The 27,596-nt window shown below is 37.3% G+C and overlaps 3 protein-coding genes across 11 annotated transcripts in view; 1 reads left to right on the top strand and 2 right to left on the bottom strand.

Annotated features, from left to right (window-relative positions):
• Nucleotides 1–137: 137 nt before the first annotated feature.
• Nucleotides 138–16,146, top strand: LOC122412544 (protein abrupt-like). Of its 5 annotated transcripts, XM_043422155.1 has the most exons (6): nucleotides 8,165–8,436; nucleotides 8,929–9,121; nucleotides 9,412–9,594; nucleotides 9,943–10,201; nucleotides 13,671–13,994; nucleotides 14,075–16,146. In XM_043422155.1, exons 2-6 carry the CDS (start codon nucleotides 8,930–8,932, stop codon nucleotides 14,377–14,379), a joined length of 1,263 nt encoding a protein of 420 aa, XP_043278090.1. In that variant the 5' UTR covers nucleotides 8,165–8,436; nucleotide 8,929; the 3' UTR covers nucleotides 14,380–16,146. The 5 variants fall into 5 exon arrangements, with proteins under 5 accessions (XP_043278091.1, XP_043278088.1, XP_043278090.1 ...); XM_043422156.1 differs by lacking the exons at nucleotides 8,165–8,436; nucleotides 13,671–13,994; nucleotides 14,075–16,146 and adding exons at nucleotides 138–286; nucleotides 10,867–13,546; XM_043422153.1 differs by lacking the exons at nucleotides 8,165–8,436; nucleotides 13,671–13,994; nucleotides 14,075–16,146 and adding exons at nucleotides 6,788–7,425; nucleotides 10,867–13,546.
• On the bottom strand, nucleotides 1,393–6,617 carry LOC122412543 (ankyrin repeat and SAM domain-containing protein 3-like). Of its 5 annotated transcripts, none has more exons than XM_043422149.1 (8): nucleotides 5,590–5,668; nucleotides 5,230–5,463; nucleotides 4,381–4,569; nucleotides 3,745–4,285; nucleotides 3,186–3,381; nucleotides 2,997–3,061; nucleotides 2,474–2,626; nucleotides 1,393–2,370 (listed from the first exon to the last, which is right to left on the bottom strand). In XM_043422149.1, the coding sequence occupies exons 1-7, from the start codon at nucleotides 5,660–5,662 to the stop codon at nucleotides 2,617–2,619; spliced, it is 1,308 nt and encodes a 435-aa protein (XP_043278084.1). In that variant the 5' UTR covers nucleotides 5,663–5,668; the 3' UTR covers nucleotides 1,393–2,370; nucleotides 2,474–2,616. The 5 variants fall into 5 exon arrangements, with proteins under 5 accessions (XP_043278084.1, XP_043278082.1, XP_043278083.1 ...); XM_043422147.1 differs by having other exon boundaries at nucleotides 2,474–2,616; XM_043422148.1 differs by having other exon boundaries at nucleotides 1,393–2,616.
• A 435-nt stretch (nucleotides 16,147–16,581) lies between the features above and the next one.
• LOC122412542 (probable serine/threonine-protein kinase dyrk2) overlaps nucleotides 16,582–27,596 on the bottom strand; it is a 193,927-nt gene continuing 182,912 nt past the window's right edge. The window contains exons 6-11 of the mRNA XM_043422146.1: nucleotides 26,202–26,300; nucleotides 25,748–25,906; nucleotides 25,397–25,535; nucleotides 24,315–24,630; nucleotides 24,045–24,174; nucleotides 16,582–23,915 (exon numbers count right to left, since the gene is read on the bottom strand). Of these exons, the coding sequence (XP_043278081.1) occupies nucleotides 23,450–23,915; nucleotides 24,045–24,174; nucleotides 24,315–24,630; nucleotides 25,397–25,535; nucleotides 25,748–25,906; nucleotides 26,202–26,300 (1,309 nt within the window). The 3' untranslated portion in view covers nucleotides 16,582–23,449. The remainder of the gene's footprint in view (nucleotides 23,916–24,044; nucleotides 24,175–24,314; nucleotides 24,631–25,396; nucleotides 25,536–25,747; nucleotides 25,907–26,201; nucleotides 26,301–27,596) is intronic.

Below are 27,596 nucleotides of genomic sequence, written 5' to 3'. Positions count from 1 at the left end.
GTACGACAGCGTCCCGCAACCGCGCTGTTATCATATTGCGTATCGCCGCCGCGCAGTACGATACAGTTCGAACTCGTTCAAACAAGCAGGCTTTTATTTCAAAAAGTTTTGAATTTACTGAATTTCCTGTTTAGCGCTATTTGATCATCAAAATGGGAGAAACGATTCTCAATGTCTCTATTCCAAATTTGGCCGAACTTTGCTGCATTGTTGCGCAAATCGACTCGAATGAAATAAAAGATTCCTCGGCGAAATCACATTTTCACTGGAAAACGATGAAGTGCAGGTCAGACATCTTTTCACGTTTTGTCTTCCTAACATTCCTACATCACATAACTCATTTTAAAAATAAATAGTAACCGTGATTACCGAAAAATTTTGAAGCTCGATAAAAATTTCAACTTTGTTTAAAAATCGTGTTTTGTATTCCGAATGCAGATTGATCATTCACACCATGCAAAATCACGTGATTGCGTGCCCAATTTACGAAACTCCTGAATCTATTCGCATTATTGCCAGCGTGGAATTCTACAAAGGCGAGACTTTACAGAATCATTTGAAAAATATAAACATGACGGTATTTCATTTCTTCAATGCGAATCAAATTTAACGATTTTTTCACATTAATGATTGACAGGAGCATGAAACTAGCTGGCATTGAAATTTCATGTTCTGCTCTTTGTCTTAAGCAAAACGTTCGATGCTCTTTTTCAGTGTTTATTATTCTATCTTTTAATCGTACATTTATAAATTTGAATTTTACGGTTGTTTTAATTTTCGTACAAGTGGTCAGCTGCTAAGCCCGTGACAGTAAACGATTACACAAATTGTCTACGGTATTCCTTATTGTTTGCGATCGCACCGCGCTGGAACCGAGTCGGACCCTATTTAATAAGCGGCGAAAATTTTTTAACATTGTTGGGCCCTTACGTGATACGATTGAGTCTTACCATTCAAGCGGGACAAAAAGGTTCAATTTTCTCTTCGATCACAAAATCGGCGAAAAAATAACCCGAAAAAATAAAAATCAACATCCCTTCTAGACTCTCAATCAATCTTGAAAATCCATCCACTCAAAGTTAACATGATCGATCTTAAGATCGAAAATCTGTTAATTCCTCGAGAAATTGTTGCACATTTTATGGCCGACCCTAAAGGAATTATCGATATTGAGTCCCTGGGAACCTTCCGCGTCACCGTACTGCCGAGGTATTGTCACATTTCAAATAAAATAAAATAAAAATGTACGCTAGTTCATTATGGCGAAAAAAAAACAGAAAATTACGTTTTCCCTCGACATTTTAGTCTCAAAAGAGGAAAATTGATCACGGCTCTCAAATACATACCGGAGACTTGTCCTTTCAAAAATTACGGGGAACTCAGACGTCACTGGAAAAATATGGTAAAAAAGATTTTTTTTTTTTTTTTTTTAATTTAAGCAACAAACTCTGATACTGTGGCAGAACGTTGTGATTTTTAAATAAAATTTTCGCATAAAATTGTTTCTTTCGATATTGTGACGGTAGAAAGTTGGTGAAAGTAGAGAAAACTAAAATCGTTATCGATTTTTTACATTCAAATATCGATCGAACGAATGAACAATTGGCTTGATTTTTTTTTCATTCCAGTACGGTTACCGCTTACCGAAAACCGACGCCGGGATAATATATTACGAGATCCGTTTCCCCGTGCCAACGGTCGACAGCTTTTTGTATCCTGACGTTTGTGTTCGATCGGAAATAATCGAAAGACAATTTTTGGGAAATCCTGAACCAGTTGTACGACGTTTCGTGCAAGATTTGGGCGAGACAATGCCTTCGATGTGTGGCAAAACGTTTAAGCTCACGAGCGACGATCACAACTTTGGAAATTTGTTAGCTAATTTGACTCCGAACGAAAGCCAAGAGGAAGATACCGGTGGAGTACCGACAACTCCAAAAAACACGAGTTTACGTCGGACTTTTGACAACACTGCTCGCTTATCCTTTTCACAAGGACAGTACGAAGCGTGCAGTCAAATGAGCTCTCGGATGTCACCCACTCCGAGTCTCAGTGGATTCGTTAAAAATTCGGGAGTCAATGAAACTCCGGAACAGTCGAGTTTTCCGAGAGCACCGAAAACCGCTTCACAGCAACACCGAACCGTTGACCTTACTTCAGAAATCCAAAATCACTGTCCAAATGTCAACGACCCGAGGGATCTGGACCCTCAAAAACATTCGCCAAATTTTCAAGCCTCGACATTCACGGATTTCGATCCGGAGGTGATGGAAAGGGAATATTTCGATTTGGACCATTTTTCACGTCCCTTTGACTATCCAAAAATTTTGGTCTCTCCAGGTACTCCAACGTCAATGAAAATGAAATCGACTGTAATAGTTAAAAAGCCAACAATTGTTCACTGTGATATAAAATCAAAGCATTTTGAGGGAATGGCCCAAAGCAGTAAAGAAAAATACGAGAAGGTACTCACGTACTACCGAATCAAGGAATTTCCTCTATTTTCTTGAAAGTTTAGTTAATTCGAAAATTTCAATTTACATCTCCAGGCTCAGCCAATCGCCAGGACTTTGAGCCAAAAATTACTTCGAAATTCGATCCCAAAAGAGGTGAGATCTAAATTCCACTGAAAAATAGTTTCTACGTTATTTTTTAGAGATTGAAAACGAACATTTTTTTTTTCAGCAGAAGAAAAACTGAGTGGCAAATCCAATCTCGGCTATAATTTTACTTTATTTCATTCTTGATTTTAAATCAGTACAAAAATCACTCAATTATGTCAAATAAATAACGTTGCGATAATCAAAAATATATAAATAAGACTCTCGTTGTAACGAAAAGAAATAATTTCATCAGGGTACTTTCGATATCGCAAGGTAGTAGAAAATTATCATTAATCAATCGCTGCAGCAATTCCTTTGGAGTTCACCATTCAAACGAAAAATTTGCTTCTGTTGCACTCTTCAATAACAGATTGTAAAATAATACGATCAGACCTTTTTTCGATTCCGATTTCTTTCAAATCTTGATCGGTTAACGAGAGAAACAGGCCCAAATCTACCTGTGGAAGGGAAGAAATAAGAATTACAAAATTATCCAAATTTTTATCAACAACTTATTCCTAGTTCGGTGGAAAATGATGATTTGTGGAATCCGAAATTCATTCTATCGTGATCAAATCTTACCTCTTGTTCGAGAAAAATAGGAATAAATTGAGTGAGACCAAAGCATTTCAAAAGACGAGCCATTTTTGTCTGATGATCGTTCAAAGCCATTTCTCGCGGTGGTGTACTGCACCGAGGTTCGACAGGAGTTTTGTTAGACGTTTGGTCGTTTTCGGTTTTAGCAATTTGCAAATTTGGTGGTCGATTCATTTGGAACCTTCGATGAAAAAGAATAATTAGTCGAACATCCACGAGGAACAAAAATAAATTTAATTTCGAATATTCTAGAATTCAAAGGTTATTGAAAATCGTGAAATTTCGTAACCGATAATAGTGTAACACCACGAAAATCTATTTTTGTAGTTAATCTCATAGGACTATAAATAAAACGATTTCATAATAATTTTCAATTTACTCATATTCGGAATCCCACATTCAGTGGTCATATGTAAAAAAATATTTCGTTTCGTGAAAACGTTTGGCAGTAAGCGAAGATCTTAATGCGGAGAGAAAATAGCCAAATAATGAAAACTCTGTCAAAACGAAAAGCTGTGTGAGAAATCCGTGAACATGAATGTACTTATGAAGTTTATTTCCATCTCTAGCGTTTCTGTCGTCCGTTTTGTGAGTCTCGCGATTGTGATTACGATCCATTTGATCCCGTTGGATTCTGAATTCCATTCCAAAACCGCTATCATTGCCACTTCTTCTTCTGGCGAGGCACAGATTGGGTGACATGGCTAAAGTGCGTTCTCGGGTGTATTGCAATCTCGGTGAAATGAGGCCTTTCGATTTATTATTATTATTGTCCGCAGATAATTTCCCTTTATCGGAATTTATTTTCGGTGAATTCGAGTTCGTATCTTGCGGTGGATCAACATTGATTTCCGGTACATCACGGTTTTCAATTGGCTCTTCGTCCTGGTACTCCAACGAATTTTCACCGTTCTGCAACGTCGACGACATTTGTGGAACGTCAAAATGCTCGTCAGTAAAACTTTCCAAATCCTCCACCGTTATGTGCTCGTTCCAATAATCTAAACTATCATTGTTAAATGATTCACCGAAATTCGCGATTTCCGGGACGTTCGAATGAGCGATCATTAACAGCGTGTAATCACCTGGAAAAAAAGATAAATTATTCATCTCGGATTGGGCCTCTTGAAAGACGAAGAATTTTCGAACATTCAATTTATCATTTTTGTCGTATGCTTACCAGTTTGTGAGACTGTGAGGCCGAGTTCTATGAGCCTGAAAAATAATTCTTTGTCATTTTTCATCGCTGCGACGCAGAGCGGGTTGATTTTATCCGTTTTTGCTTTTTCGAGTGCTGATGGACAAGCTTCGTAAACGATTTCAAACATTTCTCGGCTGATGGCAACGGAGAGAGCGATGGCGGAAACGCCTGTCGATAAAAAATGACATTTCCCTTATGAATTCCATCAACGCGATCAAGTTTATGTTCGACGACTTCAATTTCCCGATTTATCAACGGTCCGTCAAAAATTTTCATTCCCTAGTTTTGTCAGGATTATATCCACGATTTTTTCTTCAACAGCGTGAACATTCGAATTTCGAATGTGAATTCGAATCCATAGCTGCATCAAACGTGCATATTTGATTGCGAATTTTATAAACCTATTAAAAGTTCGCCGAATTTCTCTTCGCATTTAGTGTCATGGACTATTCAATTTCCATGTAGATTTTTCGAGAGAAAAAATGTTGTCGGAACTACAAAAAAGGGTTGCCAGTTTGACATTTCATTGCGTTTGTAATTTGAAAATACAACACGAACCGCTGTACTTGACTAAAATTCTACTTTTTTCAAGAACTAAAAGAATGGGAAACAAAAAACACTGAAATTCAATTCGTCGAAGACTTTCGAAAACACAAAAAGTAAAAACAACAAAATTTGATGTGAACGACAGTATTCCCGAGCGTCCCGAGTCCCGAGCGTAATTTTATCCATGACGTAACAAATTCACCGCAACAGAAAGAAAAAAAAACAAAAAAACTCATGGCAGAGCGTAAACAACGAGCAACAATAGGAATGAATCGTCGATACCTTGATATGTTGACTGTTCCGGGTTGCATCCATTATCCAATAGGAGTTTAACACTCTCGACATTGCCGTTGCGAATGGCTAGCATGAGGGGGCTCCATCCGTTATCATTTCGTTTGTCAATGTCGCAATCGTCGTGTTTCTTTAAAATTTCTTTGATGACAAAGTAACAACCGTTTGCAGCAGTAACGTGTAACAAGTCGTCGCCATAATTATTGACAGTATCGAGTGAATAATCTGCATGGCAAGTAAGAAGCAAAAAAACGGATAAAACAAAATGCAGGTGGCGCCACATGGTCGTTAAAACGCGTATGAAATCGCGAGCGTACGAAAAAACGACCATAATACGAAGTCGAAACTTACGTGATTTTCTCATAACATCTATAATTTCCGATTCGACAGAGTCACCTTGAAAATTGTCCGTAAAACTCGACATTTCGATCTATATTTATGAATATCATATATTTTCAAATATATTCACACATATCAAGCAATTCAACAGTACCGATGTTCTACATTTGAAAAAAACAGGCGAGCTAACAATGAATTTAATTTTTGTAACGTAACGCCGCTTCGATTTACGTGGCTTTCCCGAGGATAAATATGATTCTCTCTCAAATAATGTATTTTTCGTACTAGTAATGCTGCGATTCCTCATTTTGGATGAACCCCGTATCCTTGTGATACTTGACAAATTTTTGTTTATATACAATCGTTTCAGCGAGGAGGAATGTGATTATATTCGGGTCAGAAAGTTATATACCGTTAACTGCGAGCAGTGCGAACTGTAAAAGAGAAGGGGGAGAGAAAGGGGAAGAGAAAGAGAGAGAGAGAGAGAGGAGGGAGAAGAGAAAGACAAAAAGTTGGGGGCAGAAGGGGGAGGAGTCGGGAGTCGGGCATGTGAGAGCATAAAAACATTTATACGAGTGCGTTGTCCTTCTCGCTCTCCCTCGATGCTCCTCGACGAGAGAGCTGTATAATATGGACGTATATTTGTTTCATATAGAACCTGGAACAAATCTTCGTTTCCTTGAGAAGTGATCTTGAATTCACATTTGATTATACAAAATAGAGATGACATAAAACGAAAATGCGATCAGTTGTTCACGAGTGTGTCAAGTTCAGCGTCCCGTGAACTTGAGAAACAACAGAAACGACGACGGGTTGAATGTTCTGGTAAATTCGTTCTGGGATAGAAAAAATAATGCATAAATCGTGCGTGCGAAGTAGATTGAGACGATTTTTTCATACCGGAGCTTTTTGTGAAAACGAACGAACGGATATTCTGGTAGACGCAAAAGAGAGAGAGAGAAAGAGAGCAAGCAATGAGAGAACAGCGAGAGAAGAGAGGAGAGGAGAGCAACCAAGCAGGAGAGCGGAGAAGAGAGGAGAGAAGCCAGGGGAGCGAGAGAAACCAATAGAGAGGAGAGAGAAGAGAGAGAAAAACCGGGAGAGTGAGAGACGAGAGAGAAGCCAATAGCGAAAGAGAGAGAGAGAGAGAGAGAGAGAGAGAGAGAAGCCAATAGAGGAAGAGAGGAGAGAGAGCAATCAGGAGAGGAGAGCCGAGAGAGGGGAGAGAGAGCAGAGAGAGGAGAGCTCGAAAGAGAGAGAGCAAGAGAGAAAGAGCGATATGTATATAGTAACACATATTTTAGCTTTGGCGTCGTCGTTGCCGGCCAAGCTGTGGCAGCACAGTATCTCCGTGAAATGTGACGTTCGCGTACAATTTCCGTGACAGCGGTTTTTTTTTAATTCATGGGTATTCCGTGTTTTATATCTTTCCGTGTTTCATATAACACGTGTGGACGTGCAAGGAATTAATAAAAAAAACGTGAGACAGTAAAACAAAGTAATAAAAGGAATAAAAAAATAACATCAAATAAAACTCTGAGCTCCTTCTCCCCCGAGGAGACTTCTTCATCACCGGTCCGCGGACGGAATCGTACTGAGACTGAACGACGAATACAGGCGCGCACACATACACACCAATCTCGCACGATAAATATATCGAGCGCGGATGAAGCTTCGGTTACCGAAGTAATGGCAAGAAAAGTGGGACCAGAGAGTTGCAGAGAACTTATGCAAAGCGTTTTTCTCATCATGAAATAAATATCGTTTCATATAAACGAAACAAATTGTCTCTGCAGACTTAAATTTCAGTTTGCCTTGTTACGAGATTTTCGTTGTTTCTCGGCACAGGTAAGAACAGGCGATTTCCAACCTTTTTTTTCAAGTGAATTTACTTCAATGTTCGATGCAATATGTAATAAACGTCACAAAACACTCTCACGTCAAGAGAGAGCGAAAATACGAGAGTACGAGTATAAAAATGGAAACAGAATTTATTTGTTTCCGTTCGGTGCGCGGATCGCGACAGGATTCACAATTTTTGGGTTAGGTTATCTTCTCTTCACAGGTTTAAAAACAAGGGACGCCGCGTTCAGAATTTCTCGAGACGGGCGTTTTACGTCGATGCTTCTGTTGCTCTCTTCATGTGTGGAGGTGTTGCATGGGGAATGGGGAAGGGCAAGAGAGGGTCGCCGCCGACATTAATCGAGAGAATTTGCGCTCTGGGTGGGGTGAAAACTCTTTTTCTCTCTTTGGGTCCGACGAAACTGTACATGCGAGAGAAGGAAGCTTCGACGTCAGGGGCAGTGGCGAGGAAACGAGTATAGGGTTCATAAGATTCTCTCTCACACTCGCTCCTTGTCTCACGGATTGGCACTGCTATTCGACGCGAGCTGTCTTTCTCTTTTGCGCCACTTTTCTTCGCGCTCGAAGAGCGCGACCGTCTCTGTCGTTCCCCTCACCCTTTTTTCTTCCCCCTCTTGAACGCTCTTCTCCCACTCGAATTTCTTTCGCCCTCTTTCGCACTCACATCTTTTGGGCGTCTTATTTCTTCCTCTTTCTCTTACAGCTCCGCTTTTCTTCGACTCGCGCTCCATCTAGCATGGAAAAAAGAGCGCGTACGCGTTCGTTCTCATTTCCCCTCCATCGCTTGCGCTCTCTCTTTCTCTTTTTTCTCTTTCGTGCTTAGGTCGGCCATTTATGCAGAGAAAAGAGAGAAAGAGAATTTCTTGAAGCCCTAAGTGTGTGCGTTGGAAAAACGGGCGCAAACGGTTTATACGCCGCGCTTCGGTCGTCATTTCGGACTTGTGCTATAAGGAACTCGCCGAGATAACGGGATTTGTTCGTTCATCAGTTTCGTTTGTACGAATATTTACCATCTTAGAAAAATGTTTATCCCTTTACTGTTGTTTTTCTTTCATTTTCTTTCTTTCGTTTCGTACTATATCAAATTAAGCAATGCTGTTGAGCTCGATACCAAAAGATTGGAATTGTGAAAGCTGCGCGTTTTTTTTTCGTGTGCGCGCGAATGTGTATGAGTGTGTGTGTGCGCGAGTTTCTTCTCTCCCTATATTAATCATTATTTGAATCTTGGGACAGTTCTAGCCCTTGTAATATTCAAATTTCGCCTGAAACGATGCCAAATGATGAAGAATAAATCAAATCAACCACTTCCTCTTTCACTATCATTATTATCATTTTGTTATTGTTGTTATTTTACTGTTGGGAAAGTTACGATTTTTAAATGGTTGGAATTTTTTTAGAGTATTCCATCGAATTTTTTTTTTGTTATTTTCTAATCTTGTTATAAAACGATTTTTACTGGTATTTAATTTCGTTTTTTTTTATTCTCAGAATGGGTAGCAGTAATCAACAACTTTATAGCCTCTCATGGGGTGAGTTTGGATCTTCGCTAACCTCGGCGGTTCAATTGCTCAGAGGCCAGGGTGATCTGGTCGATGTCACGTTAGCCGCCGGTGGAAAAAGTTTTCCTGCTCACAAAATTGTTCTCAGTGCTGCGAGTCCCTTCCTTCTGGATTTACTCAAGGTCTTATTTCACAGTAAATAAAAATCAAAACATTTTTCTTTATGACAATCTTCTCTAATGTTTGCTTATTCAACTAATTATTACATTTCAATGTTAGCCTTATTTTTTCTTGTGCGGCCTCTTTGTTCTACATTCTTGAAACTGCAAATTTTCCAGATGATAACATTTTTTGTGTCATGGTATTTTTAAAATTTGTTGACCGTAATGTTTGAAGTAGTATGGGAATTTTTATGCTTTTCGATTAACTTTTCGCTAGCTATGATTTTTGAAAGTCATGATTTCATTTTCAGAGTACACCATGCCAGCACCCAGTTGTTATGCTCGCAGGGGTCGGAGCTGAGGATCTTGAATCGCTGTTGGAATTCGTATACAGAGGAGAAGTGAGTGTGGAGCCTTCACAGTTACCTTCCCTACTACAAGCCGCACATTGTCTCAGCATTCACGGTCTTACACCGCCTACAATACTCACAGAAGTATGAATTACGGCTTTGATATTGAAGAAAAAAAGAGACTTTCTGATCATTGCTGATTGAAAAGCTTGAGGGAGAGTTTTATTTTTCTGTATATACTTTGATAATTGTGGAGAAAATCATTTTTTAAATTTCTCATGCAGACTTTTGTTTTTTCTTTTCCCATTTCAATTGGTGGTCATTTGAAATAATTATGATCAGAAAATTTCACAAAAAACTTAGCGTTGTCAAAAATAATCACGAATTCACGTCAATTAATGAAAGATTCATGGTTGAAACAGCTCTCAGCAGTGGGGAATAAACCGGTGAATTTCACAAATGAGAAATACAATGGATTCTTTTTATAAACAGAACGGCGAAGAAATACCTGCCTCCGCAATACCATCGGGTACTGAGCCACCTACAAGAGAAATCATGAACACGTGTATGCCTATGCAACGAAAAAAAAAAAGGAGGAAGTCGTCATCGACTAGTATGCCATCAGGAAAATGGCCACGCAGTGATCACGGAGACAGTGACGACCGGGGCCACGATTCTCACCACAGTAACGAAAGAACGACCGATTACGAGCACAGTAAAGACGGCGAAAGTGGGCCTCATGACGATATGGGTAAGTCACACGAAAAAAACTATCAAAATGCGACAATTTTTGTGTTTTGATGATTTTTATCGTCAAAATTTCTATAGTATATCATCGAAAGTTTTCGCACACGACAATAAAAGTTCGAAAATCTAAGATCATTGCCACTTCTCAATAAATAAATAACTCGCGGCTTAGTAAGCAAGTAACAAAAAAACAGAGGCAAAAACCGCGTATTCTATGAATTCTGAATAAGCAAGGTGCAAAGAAAAGAGGCATTTGCCCAACTTGTGTTTTGTGTCCGGAGCCCATGACGAACCGAAACGCACAAGATCGATTTGATTGGCTGCGAAATTAAAGATAAATAATTGTCGTCTGGAATAACTGAAAAAATGAGAAACAGCAAAAGAAAAAAATAATTAACGGACACAAGCACAACCATCGTTAGGGTTGAACTGCAAAAATTTTAATTGGTCATCAAACGTTCTAGTCCGAGTAAGACAGAAATATGTCCATTATCGAGGAATTAGCGACAGACATATACATATGCATATGTGTAAATAAAAAAATCAGAGTTATATATATAAAAGAGAATAATTTACCTGAAAAAAGAATGAAACGAAATAAAATAACGTTATGAGTATGGTCAGTTCAGCCCCCAGCATGGTAAACATTGTGTTTGTGTCTGTTGGCAGCGGGTGTATCGCCAGCGGATTATTTGAATCATCGGAGCACCAATTGGCATCCAGCATCACAACAAAGTGGATCGATGATGGGAAATGTTGAAAATTCGCATCATCCGCATCATCATTCACCGCTATTGCATCAGCATCAGCATCCGCATCATCAGCATCAACATCATCCGCATCAACAATCACCGCAACTCGAAGATATCGATGTGAAACCAAATATTCACACGCTAATGCCGATGCAACAATATTCGCCGCTGCATATTCCATCGTTTCCCGGGTCTCTGGCGTATCCCCCAGGAGTTCCGATACTGCCAGGCTCCCTGTCAGCAGCTGCTGCCGCTGCGGCTGTCGCTTCTTCTTCCTCTTCTTCCGTTGGCAACGCAACCTCGCCCGGATCTACGAAAATTCGTGGCGCTTCCGATTGTCCAGGGGTTTGTCCGCTCTGCGGCGCCACACTTCGACAAGCCCGCAATTTGCGAAGACATCTTTTGTCCTCCTGCAAATATCGCTTCAACAATCATCCTGCTCCGCAAACCAACGTCGAAACCATCGAAATTAAACCCGAAGTCGAAATGCCCGGCTACACCGGCAATTCCATGCAATATGCGAACGACAGCGGCGGCAGCAACAGCTGCGAACGAATTGTTTGCAAACCCAGCCCTCTTCCTTCACCTTCTCCACATGGATCTAACGTAGTTTCACCGCATAGCAATATCCCTTCACCTACTATCGCCAGATGAGAACGAAGGAACGGTAGAAAGATGCTACCCTCTCTCATTAGGCGACGCGAAAATACCACCGTTTGATACGGTCCACACACGCCGATCCTCTCGCAGCTACGATACGGGAGTTACTAATCACAACACTTTTATCAATCTCAGTTTCGCTTCTGAAGGAAAGTTAAACTCCTCTGAAGAAATTTCTTATTTCAAAAGGAATTTCTGATTTCAAAAATTTACAATTTTTTGACTTCCGACTGTTATCTGTTAACGATGCGTGATAGAAACAAATATTTCCAAGGTCTTACGAGTAGGCCCGACTATTTGTGTATTGGTCACAATTTTTCGGTTTTCTTTTCATTAATCTTTTCATTTTTTTTTATTCTCAGAGTTAAACCGAAATACTTGAGACGTGGTTAAAATTTTGGAGCCATTACTTTGTTCGACCAACATTTTTGGCTAGAAGGAATTCATGCGAAAAATTAAAAATTCATTGCTTGGTAGCTTCCTAAATCCAGTAAAAAAAAAATATGTGCGGTTGAATCGCGTAGGAAAATATGAGTGAGGGACAATATGAACGTACGGACGATGAAAATAGAACGTTCATTATTCGATCGTAATTGAGAATTCGAGATCGATACAAATATATTATCAATATAAAACTATGCGGGAAAGAAAATAGCATATAGATTTATCTTTACTATTCTTACTGTGAAATAGCAAACTTTTTCTTTCCTATCAAAATAAGAATTACGTATTTATAAAATGTTAAGTTTGGTACACAGAAAACCGATTTTAGCAATCGTATTTCACGTACTCCAACTTTTAAACTATGAAAGAGTGCGAATGAAAAGTGCTGCGAAAAAAAACTCCAGTGTGAAAACAAACTCATGGTGAATCGAACATTTTTACAGTGTATTTCACGGACTTTGGCAGAATTTTCGCTACGTCGATTTGTGCTCGCTCCCAACGAACATTCGTATCGTCGATGTGCGATGAAATTGACTCAAAGTGACATTGGAAGTTTCTATCGCGATGACGAGTTTTGGGATCTTTTGTTCTACGATTTTGTTCGACGCGTCGAAAAAATGGTATATTTTTTTCAACATTGTGACATTTGCGCTCGTTGAAGGGGAATTTCGAATAATCTTGAAGGATACTTTTTGGAGCTTCCACATTTTTTAAATAGATTTTGCGGATAGATTTATCGATAGATTCCTGTAAGTATTTTCGAGGAATTTAAGTACATGGAGTTTCTGAAATTTTCTGTCTGAAAACAGTGTCGTTGAAATGCAAGCATTTTTTTTGCATTTTTCAATTCTACTTGATATTTTGAAAAATCGAAGTCCACCTTGCGCACATTATTGTGACTGCATTCGAAAAATCAGAAACTTTATTGCCAAGGAAATAGGACACTGAAAACAGTTCATTTTTCATTGCCGACGATAACGCAACGAAATCGGCGAAAATATCCATTTGGATTAAAATCTCAATTTAAAGAAATATACATTTCTACGTTTTTCAGCGATGAAGACGTCAGTTCTAAAAGCCTGCTCTGATTTAGAATAGACTTCTGTTTATTATTTTTTCGAGGGCTAAAGCAAATATTGTTGGGTGAAAAACTGACATTTCTTCTGTTCGTTAACTCTTTTTTTTCAACATGAGTATTCACTGATAAATGAGAAGAACGAAACTGAACGAGCAAGAGTAGAGATGAGATTTCACTCTCTGGATGATAACCAGAGCCTGTAGTTAAATACAATTGCAGGGTTCTTTATAACGATGCTGTATCATCATAGGAATTTATATTTAGTACATAGTTTGAAAGAAGAAACAAAAAAATATTAAATCTTGTACATTGTATCATTCATCCTTCCGCATCTGTAAATAAGAAAATTACTAAAAAATTCGTATAGAAATTGTAAGCTATTTCTCAATATTAAAAATAAAAAGATACAAAAATACACCACACGAAAAATTATTCCAGCCAAAATTGACGTTTTACGCTTTTAAATGGAATATTAAACATTCATCGCTCAAATATCTTTTGAAGTTTGTTAGATATTTTGTTCATAAAAATATTTTCAGGAGACAGTTCGAAGGGACGAAGCGTTTCCGATCAACCCACGACTTGTCCCCTGTGCGGTGCAATTTTACGACAATCTCGAAACCTACGGCGACATCTGGAACTTCTTCATTTTGGACTTGGAAACAATAGCAAACCAGGGATTCGCATGAAACGTCGAAAATCTGAAATATCAGATTTCCATCGATCTTCTTTGGCCACTGTACGACCTGCCCATACGCATTCTCACAACACAAGAGCTTCTGACAACTCCGATTATTCGACACCCGTTCCCCTCTCTCTCGCATCCGTCGTCACTTCCGCTGCTTCGAATCTCAGCCTCCCAGGTGAGAACATTTTTTCAGGTCTGTCTCATGAGGAAAAATATTGATTTTGAAGAACTAAAAGTTTCGATTAATGATGATAGGAAATCTGATGGGTCCGGTTTCGAGTCTTTCAAGTATTTCAAGTATGCTCGGTCAACAAGATCCAAGTGGGCATACGATTCCAGGAATAACATCGAGTTCTTGTGGAACTACGATGCCAGGACCATCAAATAATGGAATTTACTCGTCGGATAGTGCCAGTATGCTTAGTTGTTTGTTACCAAATTTGCCGCCTCTTTCTTCGCCCCACGACATTTTTCGACATGGTGAAATGTTGCGAGGTATGGGCTATCACGATACCTCGAGGGAGCATGCGAGAGACGTGCAGCGATCTGACGTTGCATAATTTACACACAATCGAACCCTCCTAATTCTAAGGAAATTGAAAGGGAAGTCAATCAACCCAGTTAATATTTTTCCATCATAAAAAAACTGCTTTACGTATTTTTTAGTAGAAAAATCTTTATTTCTCTGCTCATCTTCGAAAGACCTCTTTGCTTATTTGCAATTTTATTTCGTTCGATTTCAACAAAATGTATAGAATGCAATGAAGATTGTGAAGAGTAATTTCGAGAAATTGTCTTGAAAATTCTTCGATTTACCTTCGTTTTCTACAGGTTTGAGCAGCAAAAATGTCAAATGACGTGAAGAAATTTTTGCTTTGCCTGAACTTTTCATATTATTTGTTCATTACCACATATTTGAATGTTCTAAATCTTGTAGGACAAATTTATGTATGCAGACGATTTAATTATTGTAAATCTGTATGATTCGACGGAAGTGCAACTTTCATTGGAATTCCGAAGTTATTTTACAAGCTGAAAAGAGAGGCGAAAATGAAGATAAAAATGATTACATGAATATAGAAATTAACTTTTAATATGGGCTCTGGAATATCCTAGGCAAAGCTTGGGCTTCATTTTGATTGGTGAGTCTTTTAAAAATTGAACGATTCCTTTTATACGTTGACAAAAATACTGTTTTCACAGAGAAACACGCTTGGATGCACAAATCCTTATGCTTTAAGATTTATCATTTTCGATCAAGCTATACACTTCATATGCACTAGGATCATTGGGATACAATTGTTTATTTGTGTTTTGATACACAAATGTATTCAGGATGATCAAATTTTATTCACCTTAATTTCCGTCACAGCTTGATAAAAATAAGCTGAGATACAACAAAAATGAGAAAGAACAAAAAAATACTCAACTGCTAGACGGTCGATAATTTTACATGACGATAATGATATTTTTTTTTATTCATATATTATCAACGCTACATGTCTTTGAGAGAGGGACAGGCTAACAATCAAAGATTCTGTCAATTTTTTTAAGTGATTGTGATTAGAAATTTTATTGTAGTAATTAATTTATACATGGCCATATATGTGTAGAGTTTATAATTTTTTATTTATTTAAATTGTTAAATCTGCAATATTCAAATAAATATCAGTTGTTTTCCTAGATTTATTTTTAAAATATCTCAATAGTCATTTCTTGATTAATTCAAATTTTTCTTCAATCAGAAAGTTTTGGATCCAATGGTTTTGTTTTATTTAAAGGGATGCAGGTTTAAACATAATTGTTGGAAAGGAGTCAATAACTGAAGATTGATTTCCTATGATCTGGAAGATTTTAATTCCTTGTTTTCAATAATGTACATAAATATTTTTTCGTACCCTAATTTTATGAAGTTACTGATGTAGATCTTTGTCTACAGTAGTTTTGAGGAGTCTTTCAAATTTCGTTTGCGTCTCAAATCATGTTTGTTACCTTTTTCATGTTTAGCAAAAATGAATGAAATGATTTTCGTGCACTATTCAATGTTCGCCTGTCCCTAGCTCGATACGTGAAAAGTTAACGAGTAACCTTTTTTTGTAGTGGCAAAAAACAATGATTTTTCAATTTTCCGGGACTTGGGAAAAATTATGAATACATGAATGGATATGTACATCTATAAAGACTAAACAACAAATATATATATATACAAAAGGATTTATAAAATTCGAAGTTTTTCATGAATAATTTTAAGGCTTTGTTTCCCAGTGGTATTGTGTAAAATATCAGAAAACTGAATAAAACAAATTTCTTTGTAAAAACCCCATGAATTCTTGACTTTCGGCCGCTCATTTGAAAATATTTCTGTTCTAAATTGCGGGAATGACAATTTTTTTTGACTAATCTCCGCAGGTAACTCTCCAACAAAATTGATGCATGAAAGGAAAGCAGAATAAAAAATGAAAACAGAATAATTAAGAAGAAAGTTACCAAATCTTACAGAAAATTCGCAAGATATTCAAGTGTGGAAATCGCTGCCATTCGATCGCAGAAGCTGAAGTACGTACTCGAAAAATCCAAACAAATTTTGCTATTTGAATCACTAACAAAAACAAAAGCAAATACGAGGGAAGCAACTTTGTCGAGGGATCGAAAAACCAACCCTGCCAAACTGCTTAGTCTTTGGAGCATCATGGACCAACCGGAAACTGTTGGGGAAACGAGTACAAGTCCTTAAACCCATAGAAACAAGGATATCTGTATAGTTCTTCTGTATTTCTCGTTTATTCGCTCTTGTGTCACACAAGGATAATATATCTCGAGATTTTTCAAGCCCGGGATAATGATAGATTATTCAATTACATTAATCAATGAAAGACAAACGCAGTAAGATAAAAACGAAAGAAAAACGAACAAATGATACAAAAAAGATGATGATGCTTCATGTTTTTTTTTTTTTTTCCATTTTTCATTTTTCTGTTTCATATATAGTTTCGTATCTAATACACGCTATATATATGTTTAATGTGTGTATACGGTTCCATAATCGTATTCTTAAAGATACGTGTCAATCATTCAACTCTCTTCCTTTTCTGTTTTTTTCGTCTTCTTGCGTAATCGATTTATTCTTCACATTTATAGTTATAAGTCAGGCTTAAATTGACGTTAATTCGCGATTATACAACGCATATGTATATGTTTATGTATCGTCAAAATTCGACAGATCCGAGAACTAACGTTTCTGGGATTAATGATTTACTTTTCTTATCCGTTTGTTCGTTTAGCAATTTTTCATATCGCTCACACGTTTCTGTTTATTTGTTTATATTGTTTATTTAGTTCATCATTTAATGATACGAATCACAATATGCACTTTCGATAATCGCTCTCGAACTATTGAAACACCCCAACACGTAAAAAATCGTTGAAATCGTCGTCACAACAAGCTGTTTTTTTTGTTTTCCTGCAGGATCATTCACGCGTTTGTTGAATTTTTGTTTTTCGCTCGTCCGTACGTTTGCTTTTGCTTTCTGTTTGAAGTTTATTCGTTCAATTTAATTAATTTTTTATCCTGGCGCGCGCGGGGGGGGGGGGGGGGGGGAGATGCATGCTTTGACAAACTATATTTACAGTCATCGCGTACAAGTTTGTTACTACGCTAATGCTTGAAAATTCCTTCACGTACGATGGACGATATTGCACTCTTTTTCTAATTCGCGATTCAAATAATATTTTTGTCGATTATAGTCGATGGAAAATCAATTTACACTTGGCGGCACATCGTAAGCCTCGACTTTCTCCTCGCTGCTATCGTAGAGTCGATTTTTTCTTATGATGCGCAGCTTCCCGAACTGATTTTAAAAAATTTCTCTGTTTTCTAGCTTTACATTTGCATAATTTTTTTCTTCGTTTGTCAGAAAAACTTTCGGTTGTTACAAATTTTATGAAAATTGCTCTAACCACGTACTGGCCTATTATTTAGTTCCACTTTTGGAATGAATTTTGAAAAAGGGCAAATTCCTCGAGGTTTTTGTCCTGAAAATGAAAATAAAAATTCGCAAAGATCTCAGCGAGCTCGAAGTAGCGAAAATTTGTATTTTGTATAAAAATGATCAAAGTTTTTGAAAAAACGTTTTGAAAATTATCTCGGCTTTTCCCAAACTCACATTGACAATACTGAATACGCATTCTCGCATTTTGAAGAGAAGGGCTCAATAAGAAGGCTCAACGTGTTCGATCGTGTCTTTCAGAAAAGTTCTCGCGTTCGAAAATCCTGACGATCGCAAATATCGTACGAATGATCAATTATCGACGAATAATATTTGATCGCTTTCGCTCCCCCAGCTCCAAGGATAACCGGCGACAAAATGAAATTGTTAAATTTCCCGAAATTACTCAATTCCAGCCGAACCCTTAGTCTTGTTCCAACCTTTTTCCCTTTTCGTATCTCTCCCATCGTACGAATAGCATTGACCACGACTATCGCCGGTTGATTTCGCACCTCCCGTCGAGATTAATAAAAAAAAAACGTTTGATACATTTTTTGCTTTCTTTCTTTCGATCTACGTCACTCGGCACTTTATAACATGTAAATACCTTATTAGCCTACACCTTAAACGTTAGAGAACGCTCAAGCGCGCTTATGATTGTCCTACTAGGCTAGAAACTTCTCTATTCTGCAGAGATACGTGTGTTTTCAATAGTCTGTCATTTTGTTTGTTACGATTTCAAACGCTTTGGAGAGAGAAAGAGACACAGAAATTGGAGACGACGAGAATGAACCAAACTTCCGTTCTCATTGATTCAATCTCTTCGTTTTTTTTTCGCTTTATCGATTAAATATTTTGTTTTTTTTTTCGTCGTTTGGCAATGAGAGACTTCGTTTATTCACCGTGCAGGAGAGGGGGAGCTCAAAATACACGATTATCGTTACTCATAACTGTTATTATTACTATTATTATTATCGTTATTGTTATTCATTCATTTATTTATTATGAATTGTTATTATATTTAATTATCGTTACGTTGTTTTTCTCCTTCCTCGTTAATATTATTTTTCGTTATGATTAATTCATTATATCTATCTAATCTACAGTATTGTTGTATAATATTTATCATTATAACGTCACTAATACGAAAATCTAATCACGTTATTCGATAACTAGTTATACACTTACGCACACGTTCAAACATACAAACTCACATACGAACACACTCACATCGCCTGCTTTATAATTAGGCTCGATTTTTTATTCTCATTCGTCTCATTTTTTTCCTCCTTTTTTGTTCTCTTGCTCGCTCTCTCTCTCTCTCTTTCTCTTTTCCTGCAAAACACTCCACGTCCATTATCAAGGGGAAAAAGTGGAATTACGCTTTTTTATACACATAAAAGAAAAAAAAAGAAGAAAACAAAAACATACAATCACGATAGACATTGTAAAGCACGTTTAGGTTGAGGCGGCTCTAAATAAGAGAATCGTTCGTCAAAAAGGACTAGCCCCGATGGTCCTATTTGCCCGTGACTAGTCTTCAAAAAGGTGATTTTTCGCTCTACTTTTTTTTCAATTTTTATTCGCTCCTTCTTTCGTCGTCGTTTCGAAATCAAACACAAACGAATGAAGAAAAATGGAGTGAAGGATCGAGACGATTCAGCGTCTCCGCTTACCGAGGCGAGAAAAAAAAGGAAAATGGAAAAAAATTTGCGTGGTGAGAAGCATCTTCTTCATGTTTCTTTTTTACTTCGTCTAATTTTTGTAGCTTCAAACGTACTCGGTTACAGTCATTTATACGTGTATATATCGATATTTTTGCTCGCGTTATGAGAGACTTGAAAAAATGTTCTTTCGTTCTCGTTTTTGGCTTGTGAACTTTTTTTGTTGAGATATTTTTTTTAAACTCTCACTCGCCTGTACACGTAATTTGTTCCCACTTTATATAATTGAACACACCTAAAAACGTAAAACTCTGTACACACGTTTCGTTTTGTTCCGTGCTTACTTTTGTTTTCTTTTTCGTTTTGTCGATCATTACAATGAGTTTACAATTGTCGTTCGAATCCTATTTTTCTAAGGGTTTATCATTAACGCTTATTATTCTACAATGACATTGATTATCTAGTTTTATCTCACGCTTCCTTTTCTCTTTTCCTATGACTTTAGTTTCTCTCTCTATTTTCCTCTTTCATCTTGATTCATCCACTTTTCCTCGAATTTCTCGTGCCTTTAGATTATTTGCAATGTCTATCGAAGCTCCAAGATCTTTCTTCCTTTTCTTACAACCACCGCTTTTCTCGCCTCTTTTGATATTTCGTCGTGGAATTTTTGCTCCTCGTCCTCTTATTCTATCTTATTTACTTTTCACTGTGTACATTTTGTTCTTATTTAGTTTTCGGAATTCCATCTACAATGGCGTTCACATTCGGTCGAATTGGCATTATCGCACTGGATTTTTATTGCTGAATTTGACCAAAAAGAAACCTGCGCTAATTTCACTTCTGTGAATTTCGGAGCTCGGAACTTCTGGCCTCATCGTTTTCGTTCCTTTCTATCTCGCCCGTTTTTCGTTCCCTCGCAATTTTATTATTTTTATTCGCTCACTTCATCGCGAAATACTGTATGAATGAAATATCGCTAATGAGTCATGAGAGCGGGTCCAAAAAATTATTTAAAAAAAGACAAATTTAAAAATCTTGTAATTACATGTGTGTTTTTTTTCATTTGTTTCTCTCGGTTTTTTCAGTCTTGTCAGGTTATCTCTCAGTATCTCCGTTTCTACGACATGAGCGATTTGGTTTTCAGCGTTGTTTGTTTGTTTTTTTTTTTTTTTTTTTTCAATGGCATTAATGTATACGCAATTAACATAAAACTGATTAAATACAATTTGACGAAAACAAAAAACGACGAACACACTGATCGATGGACCGAAGTGCAGTTGTTTGTCCCGATTTTCCATTCTTTTATTTCTATTCTCTATATTCACGTTCCTTTACTCGAGACAAATTCTGCTTTGTATTCTTTATAATGGAAATAAAATGAAAAAAGAAAATCAATAAAATCGTGCTTAGTGAATGAGGGCAGTGGTAATAATTGCGAAACGATGCCGTCTGCTTATTTTGCGGGACATCAAAAATTCTTTGAGTAGTCCCAAAGTTAACGAAATAAATTAATATCGAAGTTTGAATTTTGGAATGCACGAAAAATTTTGATCGATTAATTGAGCTGATTTTTCCTGCTATTTACTAAACCGTTAAAAATTCGACCGAGAAAAAGAAAAGTTTTACTTTCCAACATGTCAAACTCCGAAGCAAAAAACGATGATGACAGAAAATATTTGTAAATGCGAAAACGACGAGAAAGAGAAACAAAAAGTGGAGCTCGATAGGACGATGATTGGTTTGATGTGTCCCATTTTGTGATATTACGTTTCATTTGTTTCTTTTTCTTTCAAAGGCTACCGGGAAACACCTTGGACGAGTCTCTATCTCGAATGACGTACAAAGTATTCGATATTTTTATTGATTAATCTATTTACACAGAGATCTCGGTCTGATCGAGCATTTTCTAGCAACAGCGAAGTGAGCATCGTTGAATTACAGAGACTATTCCGTTTATTCACAAATTGCGAAAATTCTCATTTCGTCCAAATTTTATGGAACTTTGATTTACAGAACACCAGCTAAACAAATGTTGTATTTTCCATTTATCCCGGACCGAGCAAAGGTTCATAAAGTATTATTCAAAAAATGAAAAATCACTGCATTCCAACGATGGAAATTTCGATATAGTCGTTTCTTCGTGGTCTCGAGTTTACTATTTATTTTCCTAATTCTGCATTTGTTTGTTTCTTTCAATTGTTGATTACTTTCCCGCAGTAGATGCTAATGATTTATTCTTGCGATGAGGACATGCTATGTTAAGCGAGATAGCTGCGAGATGATAACGATAGTACGAGAAAACAATAGTTGTCATTTTTTTAAATCTTAATATTAACGAATATTACGAATATATGTATATATATATATTTATGTATATGCATACACATCGATATACGCATATATAGATATACATAAATATATCTATGATTATACATATGCATGTAAGCATATGTACATATGTGTATATATATTTATATATAAGTTGTTACAATTCTTATTATCGGAGATCTAAGTAAGACAGTGGTAGTTTAATATCACAATAAGACTACTCAGGCCTCGCGCGAAACTGGGGCGGTACGCTGAACTTCCGAGTTCACTAAATCTCGCAAAACCACAATATCGAAGTAAGGAACGTTGAAAAACAAAGAAAGTTGGAAGAATTGTTTTCGTAATAAGTAATTGAATAAAATCGAACAATCCTCTTGTCATTTAATCAGTCAATTTTTTAAGAATGAACTCAAAAATCTGTTGATTGAAATTTTCCTCGTTTTTACAACGAAATTTTGAATTGAAGAAAAGTATTTCAAGTGAATTTCAACGGTGCGAACTTCAACGTCATTCAACATCTGGGCTCGTTATTATTTTTGGTCATCCGATTGCTCTTTGTTCAATATATATTTCATTCTTCTATTCTTTATAGCCATTCAGTGGAGATAAAAGAAATCGTAAACTTCAATATTCTTGTTGAGCTTTATTTCGGAATTCGTAAATTGCTCAATTATCGAAGAAAAAACAATGACAATGGAAATAATGTTTCAGCTCAAGACGGGAGAAGCTTGTTTTCACTTGTTCATGTTCGAGTCGTCTTGACAGTCTTGCGCCTCGTGTCATAAGCGATCCTTGTGGTTTTATTTACCTCGTCTTCATTCTATTCTGTTCGAGCCTTTTTAATCTTCGAGCATGCAACGAAGATCTCTCGTTTTTTTATGTCGTCCTCGAGTGACGTTTTTTAAGCCAAAACTAGATGTGATGAGAGGAAATTTTGAGCTTTTTTCAGTTAGCTTCGTCAATGTTTGCTCTCGATAATTGTAATTTAAATTTTTGGTCAACAATTGTTTTTTCTTGCGCGTCGTAGAATTTTTTAGCAACCGAAATTTAATCTCTGTTATCCTTATAACATTGACTCGTTACATTCGGTCTTTTCACTGTCTAAAATAATAATTATTTCGTCGACTAAATTCAGACATAGTGATAATCAAAAAGATTCGAAAGAAAGAAGAGAAATTTTGGAGAACTCGTTTGGGCATGCCCGTAGTTAATTACCTCGATGGTTATTTTTTCATTATCAAATACGTTTAATCCATTACTCTCGTTCTCTCTCGTTTCTTTGTTTTTTTGCCACACGTTACAATATTTCATCGTCTGCGATCACAAGCCTTGTTACTTTTTTGTATCTTCGTTAATCGATCGTTATTTATTGTCGTCGCTGGACCATCCGAGTCTCGCGAAATCGGGATGAGGAAGTATCTCGCGGAAAGGAAAATTCTGAACTCTCGTCTCGAGATCGTAATGTAGAAATTCATTTTTGTTCTCTCCAATAGCACATAACTCGAGCACAAATTTGAGAATAATCGGCTCTCATTCGGGTCCCGAAAGAAAAAAAAGAATTTTTCGTTTTTGGAGGTTTCAGGGATGCGAGCTAGGAGCGAGCCACGAACGCGCTTTTAAATAATTCAAAAGTGGCTAACGGAAATTCTGCTTCACAATATGGCCGGTAAAAATGTGCCCGAATCGTCGAGATTTGGATCGAGACTAGCGACTATGTCACCGGTTGATGCATGCCTCGATGCCGCCGGTTGTGTTCCACTAGCCAATGCGTGACTACTCGCGCTACCATTTAATTTACCCTTCACCACGAGACTACCACCGTCCGGATTGACAATCGTCGTTATCTTCGAGACGCATTTTCTTCCGCGATAAAGCCTGTACACCGAGTATTGCTGTTGTGGATCCTCCATCGTTGTTGCTCGAAAACGCGGCGCACCGACGTTCACCGTTTGCTGTCCAACGTTCTGGGAGCTTTCAACCACGCTACTGCTCATCGAGGAACCAACCACCGATGTACTCATCGACGATGAACTCGACAAATGGCTCGTCGATGACGATGAATTTAACCACTCGTGACGCATCGCCTCGTCCGGTTTCATTCGTTTCTTTGCGTCCCATCTGCAACGAAATATCAAATATTCATTATTTTTATTCACATTTTTATACGAAAATTGCAGCCAAGTGAAGACACGACAAACAACAATGAAACGATTGATGTTGCATCAACATGAAGTAAATGGTGCTTACTCGAGACACCTGCTGACAAAATCGACGAAAAGAGTGTCGTTCGATCGTAGAGCCACTGCTACGTTTTTGTTGCCAGGTCGTCTTCTTCTGCCTTTGCTGTTCGTTATACAGCGTGGATTTCCCTTGGAGTCTATAAAAAGCGAAAAACAGCAATTGTCAATTATAATTGTAAGTCAGTGACAGAAAGAAAAGGATTAAAAATTCCATGTGAAATATTCAGACACCGATATTTGCAGATAACGGAGATGGCGAAAAAAAAGCAAATCTAACCAAAAAAGAGCCTGCGACGTGAGGCATGATTGATGAGATTCTCTGGCGGCAATCCCAAAACTTCCATGATACACGCGAGTTGTTCGACCTCGTTTTCACCCGGAAATAGAGGATATCCCGTGTGTAATTCAGCAAGTATGCAGCCCAAGCTCCACATGTCTATTGGCGTTCCGTAAGGAAGACCGAGTATGACCTCAGGACTTCGATAGAATCTTGATTGTATGTAAGTGTAAACACGTTGATGACTGTAGCACGAGGAACCAAAATCTATCACTTTTATTGAGCTGCTGCCGCGTTGCTTGAGAAGAACGTTTTCCTGCATACGAGAAACAGAAGAAAAACATTTCAAAATCTGTAACCAACACGATTTTCTTCCTTCTTCAATCGCCACCATCGAAAATTGAGAATCTTTTCAAGAATCCAATTCTTTTTAGTGACTCCTTCAAAAATGTCGTTTTTTAAAACGAATTCTTTCCTGCTATAGTGCAAAGTCTCAATTTCTCAAAAACAAATTGCGGAAATTCTGATTGAGAAATGAACATTACGAAAAAAAGAGATTGATATCTTGATGAGAGATGTCGAGAGCGGACAGGCTCGAGTCGTCTAGTGCGTGAAATAAATATCATGCGTAGTATGCGCCGAGATGAAAGCGACTGGCGAGGGAAAACAACATTAAGAAAAAAGGAATAAAAAAATTGGAATGCCTTTCCGGCGACTGGCGTGTTTCTCTATGCTTATAAATGTATAAATATATCAGTAAATAAAACCCACATAATATGCTTGCTTGTATATTGTAGCATGTATACCCGAGTATGATCAAATTCGTTTCGCACATCAGACACGCACGTAAAGTACACGCAGCTTAGGGCTTCGTAGCAGTGCATTATTTTCATTTAACGTTATTTTTCGCTGGGAAGAAAGAAAAAGCTTCGAAGCGTGAAAATACGTGTCAATCGAGCGTTATTCGTACTGTGCCCCCTTTGCACAATTCGTCGTGAGCAATAATATATTTTTTTTCAACAACAGCGTCGGGGTACAAACTTTCGAGTTTTCTTTTGCCATATTTCACAGCTCATTCTTACCGGTTTCAAATCACAGTGGATTATGTTCTCTCGATGCAAAAGCCTCAGACACTGGATCAGAGAGTTGGCGAATCTTCGAATGAGACTTATACTGAATCCCTGATAGTTGTTCTTTTTGATCAACTCGTAGAGATTGAGACTGGAAATGAAAGAGAAAAAATGGGGGTGAGTTAGTTTCGACAAAAATTCATTTTTCAAATCGTTTAAATCTTTCGGTTTTCATTTTTTCTAATCTATTTTTCAAGTTTTTTTTTTAGATTTTGCAGATTTTTACACTGCAATGAGTTTAAGTACATGTAAATATTTTCAATTTCCATGCTTTCCAACATCTTTCTCGTTTCAATGACTCACCTCATGAGCTCGAAACTGATGCACAAATGATTCCTGAAGTAAAAGTACTCGAGCATGTGTATTACGTTGTGCGAAGATTTAGCATCGAGATCTTTCTTCCTGAGATGCTCCAAGATTTTCACTTCGATGAGTGCTTGATGATGGAATCTCTTTTTGTTTCTGCGAAGAGAGAGACGAAGGAGTGTCAAAGATTGTTCGATTCTTGGTAATTAAGTGTGAGTTATTCATCGAATCAGATGGAACAGGATGTTGCGATCGACGTTACATTATGTACCAACGTATTTCAATGTGTACGTATGAAATATAGACATATAAGTGAATAATGCAGTAACGTATTGGTGCAATGACGTTGGAAATCAATTGGCTTTAACCTCGACTGATTGATTCGTACATTGTCTCGTTGATGGATCGTTCATTGTCGAGACGTGACGCAATATTCATTGTTTCTAAGTACCTGATTATTTTGATGGCGATATGTTGTCCTGTTTTATGGTCCAGAGCCCTTATCACTTGACCGAAGCTTCCTTTTCCTATTACCTCCAAAATTTCGTATCTGCAATTAGAAAGCAATAAATGAGTACATAATTTATCTCACGTTGTCAGGTTGTTCAGGTTTGTTCGAGTTTTTTATAAAAAAATTATGATAAACGAGGGTTCGGTGATTTTACAACTTAAAAAAGTGTTTATAGAAATAATTTATGTCGCTGAAGTTCCCAACGTTGGACTTCAATGAAATTGAAAAAAGAAAAAAAAAAAAATTCGATTCACCTCTTTTTTATTTCACGAATCACTTCGCGAGGTCAAAAAAGGAAGACATGCCAAGTTTGGTCGAAAAATTCGTTCCGGAACACTCCCATTTCGGGGGTTGAAATTTTTGACATACAGCTGACTCAAAAGGGAACCGTGAGACCTATGGGCACTTACCTCTTTTTTATTACACGAATCACTTCGTGAGGACATAAAAAGAAGACGTGCCAAATTTGGTCGAAATATTCGTTCCGGAATACCCCCGTCATAAGGATACAATTATTATCGACAAAGCCGTCCCGAAGCGGAATTTTAAGACAAATGATTATTCTTATTTTTTTTTTATTCACGATTTGCTTCTCGAGGCAGAAACAGAGGGACTTACCACGATTGATTGGAAAATTTGCTTCAGAACATTGTGTTCCGTGGGTGTTTTTTAACCCATTAACGTCCGAGCCTCCCGTTTTTTTAACCAAACATTCAACGCGATTATTTTTTGTGTTATAGCCGTTGAAAAAATTTTGTTTTGAGATATATCGACGTAGAATTTTATGCTCTGGGTGAATATTAGCTCAAAATTCCGATTAAACATTAAGAAAAAAAAAATATGGCCGATTCAAACGGGGAAAACGTGGTCATTACACTTTTGTCTCATTCGACTCAGAATCGCGTGAAACATGTTGCGAACCCATCGTGGGAAGTCATTTTTTCGATTTTCGAAAAATTTCGAAATTTTCGAATCTCGGAATTTTTTCATAGTTATTGCCTTCGAAATTTTTTTTTTCGGTCATTACAACTTTGTCTCATTTGACTCAGAATCGCGTGAAACATGTTTCGAACCCATCGTGGGAGGTAATTTTTTCGATTTTCACGATTTTCGAAAAATTTCGAAATTTTCGAATCTCAGAATTTTTTCATAGTCTATTGCCTTCGAAATTTTTTTTTTCGGTCATTACAACTTTGTCTAAATCGACTCAGAATCGCATGAAACATGTTTCGAACCCATCGTGGGAGGTCATTTTTTCGTTTTTTAAAATTTTCGAACCGAAATGGGGGTGTTTCGGAACGAATTTATCGACCAAACTTGGCATGTCTTCCTTTT

Source organism: Venturia canescens, chromosome 6, assembly GCF_019457755.1.
Source record: "Venturia canescens isolate UGA chromosome 6, ASM1945775v1, whole genome shotgun sequence".
In the NCBI taxonomy this organism is placed as follows: Eukaryota; Metazoa; Arthropoda; class Insecta; order Hymenoptera; family Ichneumonidae; genus Venturia; species Venturia canescens.
Note: the sequence above shows the minus strand (reverse complement) of the source record. Positions and strands in the feature narration are given on the sequence as shown.